This window comes from Alexandromys fortis, unplaced genomic scaffold, assembly GCF_014885135.2.
Source record: "Alexandromys fortis isolate MF-2015 unplaced genomic scaffold, M_Fortis_MF-2015_v1.1 scaffold_103, whole genome shotgun sequence".
Lineage (NCBI taxonomy): Eukaryota > Metazoa > Chordata > Mammalia > Rodentia > Cricetidae > Alexandromys > Alexandromys fortis.
This window is the reverse complement of record NW_026067978.1, coordinates 3,464,810-3,473,811: the sequence shown is the minus strand read 5'-3', so window position 1 is coordinate 3,473,811 and position 9,002 is coordinate 3,464,810. Positions and strand designations below refer to the sequence as shown.

Sequence of the window (9,002 nt, the reverse complement as noted above, 5' to 3'; positions counted from 1 at the left end):
TTTTTGGTTTTTCGAGACAGGGTTTCTCTGTGGCTTTGGAGCCTGTCCTGGAACTAGCTCTGTAGACCAGGCTGGTCTCGAACTCACAGAGATCCGCCTGCCTCTGCCTCCCGAGTGCTGGGATTAAAGGCGTGCGCCACCATCGCCCGGCTTGGTCTCAAAATTTAAGAAGGAAAGAAATGAAATCACAAGGAACCATAGGCAGAGACCTGAATTTTAATTGGGAATTAGGAGGGTCTCGCCTCAGACTTTCTGTGTAGCCCCCGGCTGGCTTCCAACTCAGCAGTCTGCATGCCAAGTGCTGGCATTACAGGTGTGAGCCATTACACTCAGCTACTTTTTGCATTTGAAAATTTTTTTAGTAGGAATGTGGCTGTATTTAATTCAGTAATAGAACTCTTAGCATGATCAAGGTCCTGGGTTCCATGCCCAATACTGCATAAATAATAAATAAAAAATGTAATTATTTTATTAGCTCCAATGTAATATTGGTCCCAATAGCTTTGTGATAATAACGATAGCATTTTCTTTTTTAAAGTTTTTTTTTTTTTAAAGTATTTTCTTTGAATGGGTGGTGTTCCTGAATGTCTGTGTATCATGTGTATACCTGGTACCCACAGAGGCCAGAAGAGGGCATGAGAGTCCCTGGAACTGAAGCTAAAGGTGGTTGTCAGCTGCCATGTGGGTGATGGGAAGAACCTGGGTCCTCTGCAAGAGCAACCTGTGATTTTAACCTCAGAGCCATCTCTCCAGCTCCCATTTTCTTTTTGTGGGAATAATGGTCTTAAACTAGTGGTACTGTTTTTGTGTTAATGGATACCCCCAGTCCCTTAGGTACTACATATAATTACTGAGTTTACTGTTTGGTTTGAGACTATGGTCTTGATATGATCTTTGGGATCAAGTGATTTCCATGCTCCACTTCCTAAGATGCTGGGACTACGGGTGTGTAACTAGACACCTAGTCGTGTGCGTGTGCGCGTGTGCGTGCTTGTGTGCCTGCCTGTCTCTTTTCACTTAATTTATTCTTTTATTTTGTAGTGCTGAGAAATGAACCCAGGACCCACTACATGCTAAACACAGTCTACTTTTGTAGACTTTAAGAGCCGTATTCCTGGCCGGGTGGTGGGTGGTGCCTTTAATCCCAGCTCTCAGGAGGCAGAGGCAGAGGCAGGCGGATCTCTGTGAGGTTGAGGCCAGTCTGGTCTACAAGAATTAGTTCAGGACAAGGTCCAAAGCTACAGAAAAACCCTGTCTCGAAAAAAAAAACCATATTCCTGTTAACAATCTCTGCAAGGCAATCAGCTCTTACTGTCAAGTACTTTAGAAAAATTCTTTCTGGCTGGGTGGTAGTGCACACCTTTAATCCAAGCACTCAGGAGGCAGAGACAGGTGGATCTCTGTGAGTTCAAGACCTGCCTGGTCTACAGAGTGAATTCCAGGACAGCCAAGGCTGTTACACAGAAAAACCCTGACTAGAAAAAAAACACACAAAAAGGGAGAGAGAAAGAAAGAAAGAAAGAAAGAAAGAAAGAAAGAAAGAAAGAAAGAAAAGAAAGGGAAAGAAACATCCTTTCTGTGCACATTACTCAATTTCAAAGCCATCCCACAATGTTGTTTCCTCCCTGTTCTCCTATAGCAAGGCTGTTCCTTTCCTGTGATTGTCTTCAAGTACAGACCAAGCATAAAAAAATAAAAAATCCTAAATCTAAAATGCTCATAAGTAAATCTTAAATAATTTTTCCATTTCATGTGTGTACTTGTGAGTGCATGCGTGCATGTATGGATACTTCTGTTGCTCTTCTACCTTCTTAATTGAGGCAGGGTCTCTCAACAGACTCCAGAGTTCTCCAGTATGAGTATGTAGCCTTGAGAGCCAGTTGCTTTGGGTATCCTCTGTCTCTGCCTTTCGAGGCTGGAAGTGTGCATCTACCCCGTGTTTTGGGGGTTCTGGGGATCCAAATTCAGGTCCTGACCCTTGCTGAATCACCATTTTAATCAGTGAGCCATCTCCCCAGCCCTAAATCTAAGGTGGATTTTCTATTTTGTTTTTAATTTTTTTTATCTTAATGTACATTGATGTTTTGCCGGCATGTATGTCTGTGTGAGGGTGTCAGATCACCTGGAATTGTGTGGGGTCATGTAGGTGCTGGGGATTGAACCCAGATCTTCTGGAAGAGTTAATTCTCCTGCCTCCCCCTCCTGAGTGCTGGATTTACAGATAATGAGCCACCAGTACTCGGCTCAGATTAGTGTTTTCCTTCCTTCCTTCCTTCCTTCCTTCCTTCCTTCCTTCCTTCCTTCCTTCCTTCCTTTTCCCCCCTCCCTCCCCACCTCCCTCCCTCCCCTCCCTTCCTCCTTTCTTTCTTTCATGACTATTGTTTGTTTCACAGACCTTAGCAATTTTGTAAATAACAGTTTTTTCTTTAATGTTTTAGTGCTAGATGGAGCCTGGGAGCCCAGGGCCTTACCTTTGCTAAATTGCACACTATACCACTAAGTTGTAACCCCAACTGCTACTTTTTTTCCCTAATTATGTGTCTGTGTGCATGTGTGTGGTTATGTATGCACAAGTGCAGATACCTGCAGAGGCCAGAGGAGTTGCAGGTGGTTGTGAGCCACTTGATGTGGGTGCTGGGAACCAATCTGAGGTCCTCGGAAGAACAGTTTACATACAGTACATCCTCCTGACCACTGCACCATCTCCCCAGTTCCCCATTGTTTTTGTTCATTTGTTTTTGGCTTTTTGTGTGGGGAGGTGGAGAATGGATGGGTGTGGATTTTTGAGCAGGGTTTCTCTGTTCACAGCCCAACCTTGTTTTGTTCTTGAACTGAAAGAGACAGCAACTCAGAAGATACTTTGCAAGTTCTTGCTTTGCCAGCTATGCTGAAAACAAATAGGAAATAAATCCTATTTAATCCTTCTAATACAGCATTTTTAAATGTTATGTAAAATGTGATTTTTCCCCCCCCCAGAAACAGGGTTTTTCTGAGTAGTCCTGGCTGTCCTGGAACTCACTCTGTAGGCCAGGCTAGCCTCCAACTCAGAGATCCACCTGCCTCTACCTCTGAGTGTTGGGATTAAAGGCGTGCACCACTGCTGCCTAGCTTTGATTTTGATTTTTTTCTTAACCATAAAATCTTATATTTTTTATTTGCTTATTTGTGTGTGTGTATGTGTGTGATATATGTATAACTTCTGTGTGTGTGTGGTCAGAGGAAAACCTCATGTGTTGGTCCTTGCTTCCATCTTGTTTTTTTTTTTTCTTTCTTTTTTTTTTTTCTTCTTGCTTCCACCTTATTTGAGGCGGGAATTCTGCATATGACAGGCTAGCTCCAGAATCCCTTGAGCGCCTGGAATTATCCTGTCTCTCTGCTGTCATCTTGCTGCAGGCATACAGGAGTTACAGATGTGCACTCTCATATCTGGTTTTTATGTGGATTCCAGGGATTTGAACCCACAACTCAGAACTTCGGAGCATGTGCTTTATCCCCTGAGCCATCTTCTTGGCCCTGAATTCTTCTTTTTCTTAATAGGTTTTACAGCTCTTTAGAACACTACACAGGACCAGACAACAAGTTTTTAAAAACGATAAGAGAGCATTAGAAGGTAAATATATTTTTCACTCCTTTAGGACAAATCCATGCTTTTGTTATTTGTCTTATTTGTTTTGCATTGCTAGGAATTGAACTTAGAGCCTCACACATGTGAAACAAATCACTCCATCATTGAGCTAGGGTGCCACCGTGAGCTGGGAATCTTAGATATCCCAGGCTGGCTTTGAAGGTTCTCTTGTAGAGGGTGACCTTGAGCTCCTGGTCCTCCTGCCTGAAGTGTGTGCCACCACCCCTGGTGCACATCCATTCTTTAGCTGGCTGCTCTTCTCTTCTGACAATGTGGAATGACCTTTATGGCTCTCTGATGTTCTGTGACGGCTGGCTCACATTATATCTATGGAAGAATACTTAATAAAAATTCAATTTCCATATAGAATCATTTATAGAAGGGGCAGGTAAGAATCAAGGTTCTTTTTTGTTTTTCGAGACAGGGTTTCTCTGTAGCTTTGGAGCCTGTCCTGGAACTCGCTCTGTAGACCAGGCTGGCCTCAAACTCACAGAGATCCGCCTGCCTCTGCCTGTGCCTTCTGAGTGTTGGGATTAAAGGCGAGCGCCACTACCACCTAGCTAGGATAGGACCAGACTCTTAACCCCTTTACATACTGAGGAAGATTAGCACCAACGGAGACATCCATGGCTATTTTTCTGTCAACATGGGTTATTTTATTGTTTTAGCCAACATTTGTTGAATATTTACTAAGGACTTCATATAATTTGTTTTTTTTTTTTGGGGGGGGGGTTTACGAGACAGGGTTTCTCTGTAGCTTTGGAGCCTGTCCTGGAACTCCCTTTGTAGACCAGGCTGGCCTCAAAGTCACAGAGATCCGCCTGCCTCTGCCTCCCAGGACTTCATATAATTAAGTTGCTGCAATGTAGGTGGTATGTGTGAGCCTAAAAGGTTTTTTTTTTTTTTTTGGTTATTTGAGACACACAGGCCACTTTACAGTCTTACCCATCCTAGAACTTGTCATGTAGACTGTGCTGACCTCAGACTCACAGAGCACCCCCTGCCTTTGCCCTGCCCCCCGTGCCCCCCCCCATCCACCTAGTTAAAGGCATGTGTCACCACACCTACCTACCACACCTGGCAACTCTGCTTTCATCATTCACTTTTTCTTTAGCCAAGGTGCTTGGGATCAGATCTTCCATACTGATGCATCTGTGTGTGCGGGTATATACAGTTTGCACTGGTTCTTCCAGTCTTCATAAAGCGTTTTAGTTGGGTGTGATAGCACACGCATGTAACTCTAGCACTCTGGAGGCTGAGGCAGAGGGCTCACATTTTCAAAACAGCCTCGGCTTTACAGTGAGACCCTTGCTCTAAACAAAACAAATGTTTAGATTTACACAAAAGACATACTTGGGTTCAGACTTCTTAGAATCTAGTAGTTCTGAAGGTACACAAATAAAGTTGAAAAGAAGCCAGGCTTGGTGGCCTTAAAGTCTGGAGAATCTCTGAGTTCCAGGCCAGCCTGGTCTATATAATGAGTTCCAGGATGGCCAGAGCTATGTCAATAAATAAATAAAAGGAAGAAGGAAAAAGAAAAAAGCCTTACCATCTATAGCCCAAGGTGGCCTCAAACTCAAAATTCTCTTGCCTCATCCTCTTAAGTGCTGCTGTCATGGTGTTGTAATATCATGCTTGGCACGGAACACATTGCTCATGCTTTGCTTTATATGAGAAGTAGAAATTCATAATGAGTTATGCTGAATGACATGTAAGAATCTTGGGTATTAAGTTACATGTATTTCTCTCTCTCTCTCTAGCAGCCAGAGTAAAGATAAATGAAGAATTCAAAAAACATAAAAGTGAGGCCTCTCCGGAGAAAATAAAAGAGGTGCAGTAACAAGTTTCAGTTGTTAACAGAGCTGGTGTGAATGTCCTTGGTAAAGAGAGGAAGCGGGAGTGGAGGGTCATGTGAAGGAAAGCCATCCCTGGTAGTGAGAGCCCCCACAGCCACGGACGCCTGCACTTGTTTGCTGTGGCTCCCCTCGGGCTCGTCTTCTACCCCCAAAGATAACAAGGCCCCTGGGAAGAGAACGCAGAAGCAGCTCTGGTCAAGGCCAGGGCAGCGGAGCCATGGCAGAAGCCACTATAGCTGTCACAGGGAATTTTAGGTCGGGAAGCTGCGAGTGCGGAGTGGAGCTGGCCATGGTGGGGTTTGCCTGTCTTTGTAGTACTCTAGAGGCCGAAGTGGAAGAATCACGAATCCAATGCCAGCCTAGGCTACAGTTGTGGGGATTCTTATGGCATGGAGAATTGATTGGTAAAAGAGAAAATACAAATAAGAGAATATCTCCAATAATTAATAACATTTGTACAAGTGAGTAACAAATTAGATAAAATTGCTTCTTCATTTGTTTTATTTTTATTTTGAGACGGGGGTCTCACTATGTAGTTCTGCCGTCCTAGAGCTCACTGTATAGACCAGGCTGACCTCTGCCTCCAAAGTGCTAAGATCAAAGGCATGCTCTGCGATGCCCAGTCCCCAGCACATTTTAAAATGCATATTATAACAAAGTTCTAAGTCCATTTGAACGAAATTTGGGCTAGATAGATAAAAATGAAGGGCATCTGAAATGTTTGCATCTCCTATACTACCCGATGCAGTTGCACAAAGCTAGAAGCCACATTATCAGAAAGTGACCTGTAAAACCATTGTCTTCAAAACCAGTGCAGCCCTAAGAAGCACTCAGGGGTGACTCTGTCTGATTTTCTTAACAGATGTTGAAAATGGGTTCTGATGTTGAACTATTACTCAGAACATCTGTTATTCAAGGTATTCACACTGACCACAACACCCTGAGTAAGTAAAGTGGATTGGAGGGATATGATTGCTGACTGATGTTTCAAAATAGTAACATTACTGCTCCTTTGTTTGTCTTTATTTTGTTTATTATTATTGTTTTGTTTTGTTTTTTCTTACTTTGAGACAGGGTTTCACTCTGTAGCCCTGGCTGTCTTGAACTTGCTGTGTAAATTAGGCTGGCTTCCCCTGGGATTAAAGGCATGATCACAGCCACCAGGCTGACTTTACTCTTTAACACCAACACCAGAAATGAACTCAAGTCCTCAGCTGAGCCATCTCCCTTACCCCTTTTTTCTTTTTACTTTCAAGTTTGTTTGTAGATTCTTTTATTTCACTTTATGTGTGTGCATGTTCTGTGTGCATGTATATATGTTTGCCTGATACCAGTGGAAGTCACAAGAGGATGTTGGGAGTCCCTGGAGTTAAATTATAAATGGTTGTTAGCCATCAGATGACTGATGAGAACTGAAACCAGGTCCTCTACAAGAGCAGCTGTGCTCTAAACTGCTGAGCCATCTCTCTAGAGCCCCTCCGCCAGATCTAATTCCTGGATATATTGCAAAACTGTAGTTGTATTCACATCCTTTTTGTGTTGTTTGTTTTGTTTTGTTTTGTTTTATTTTATTTATTGTTCTTGTTTTTTTGAAACAGGGTCTCACTATGTAGCCTTGGCTATCCTAGAACTCATTATGTAGACCAGGCTCGCCTTGAACTCACAGAGATCTGCCTGCTTCTGCCTCCTGAGCGCTGAGATTAAAGGGGTGCACCTATACCAGCTACAACCATTTTTATGTAACCATATTTATTTTTTTTTCTGGCATCATTTATTATCGACTTAGACTGTCTATTTTTTTGCCTTTATTCTATAATTAGTTATTTTAGTTTAGAAGAATCGGGATTATAAGAAATGGAAATATATGCCAGGCTTTTTTTTTTATTTACTATGTATACAATATTCTGTCTGTGTGTATGCCTGCAGGCCAGAAGAAGGCATCAGACCTCATTACAGATGGTTGTGAGCCACCATATGGTTGCTGGGAATTGAACTCAGGACCTTTGGAAGAGCAGGCAATGCTCTTACCAGCTGAGCCAACTTTCTAGCCCGTTGTTACTGTTTTTAACATTTGTGTGTGTGTGTGCTTGCACACTCAAATGCACACACATATATACTAGTGGAAGTCAGAAGCTAGCTCTCATCAAGTGGGTTCGAGGCATTGAGTGTGGGGTGCTAGGCTTGATGACAGGCACCTTTACCCACTGAGCTATCTTACAGGCCCCTTAGTTTATATGTGTCTGCTAACTAAGGAAGTACGAACACTTTTCAGTGGGTTAGCGGAGATCTGAATATTCTCTTTACAAAGTGCTCACTTTCCTACAGGATTGTTTGCCTTTTTTCTTGACTTGAAGGAACTCTTGTATGTTCTAAATATAAATCTTTTATTGGATATTTCTATTCTAAGAATCTTCTACTTGTGGTCTTTCCCTTTGAGGAGTTTCTTATTTAATATAGTCTAGCTGATCCATTTTCCTTTTTGTAGTTGGAATTTTTTTGGGCTGCCAACCAGTTCCCAAATAAAGGCACAGAGACTTATTATTAATTATGAATGCTCGACCTTAGCTTAGTGTTGCCCACTAGCTCTTTTAACTTAATTTAACCTGTTTCCATTCATGTGCATAACTTTTTACCTTTTTTTTTTAAATATTTATTTATTATGTATACAATATTCTGTCTGCGTGCATGCCTGCAGGCCAGAAGAGGGCACCAGACCCCATTACAGATGGCTGTGAGCCACCATGTGGTTGCTGGGAATTGAACTCAGGACCTTTGGAAGAGCAGGCAATGCTCTTAACCTCTGAGCCATCTCTCCAGCCCCAACTTTTTACCTTTTTGACTTGGGCTTTTTCTCTTTCTTTCATTCTGTATGACCTACTTTCCTGCTTCTTCCGTGTCTGTCTGACCGCTGATGTCTCCCTGTTGTCTCCTTTTCTTTTTTCCTCCTCCTACTTACTCTCCCTGCCTGGAAATTCTACCTATACCTCCTCCCTTGCTACTGACCAATCAGGTGCCTTAGGTAGGCAAGCTAAAACAGCAACATATCTTGACATAGTTAAACAAATATTCTACAACATTAACAAATGCAATACATCTTTACAAAATTAAACAAGTATTCTGCAACACTTTATGGTAGATATTTTTAGATTTTGGATCCTGTTGTAGAAGATTTTGTATCAAACAAGGTCATGAAGGGATTCTCCAATGCTTTGTTCCAAAAGTAGTGTCTTAGTTAGGGTTTCTATTGCTGTGAAGAGATACCATAACCAAGCAAGTCATTTTATTTTATTATTTTTTATTTTATTTTATTTTGAGACAGGGTTTCTCAGTGGCTATGGAGAAATTTGCTGTGTAGACCAGTCTGGCCTCGAGCTCGAAGAAATCCACCTGCCTTGCCTCCCGAGTGCTGGGATGAAAGGTGTGCACCACTGCCCAGTTGATCATGGCAACTCTTTTTTTAAAAAAAATATTTATTTATTATGTGTACAGCATTCCTTACATGTGTGCCCACAAGCCAGAAG

The 9,002-nt window shown here is 42.3% G+C and overlaps 1 protein-coding gene across 5 annotated transcripts in view; it reads left to right on the top strand.

The window, feature by feature from the left end:
- The window catches only part of Lyrm7 (LYR motif containing 7), a 29,141-nt gene that overhangs the window by 676 nt on the left and 19,463 nt on the right, over positions 1-9,002 (top strand). For 2 of the 5 annotated variants that reach the window (XM_050157756.1, XM_050157759.1), the window contains exons 2-4: positions 3,538-3,610; positions 5,386-5,456; positions 6,344-6,425. In XM_050157756.1, coding sequence (XP_050013713.1) covers positions 3,538-3,610; positions 5,386-5,456; positions 6,344-6,425 — 226 coding nt within the window. The remainder of the gene's footprint in view (positions 1-3,537; positions 3,611-5,385; positions 5,457-6,343; positions 6,426-9,002) is intronic. The other 3 variants (XM_050157758.1, XM_050157755.1, XM_050157757.1) reach the window with 2 other exon arrangements.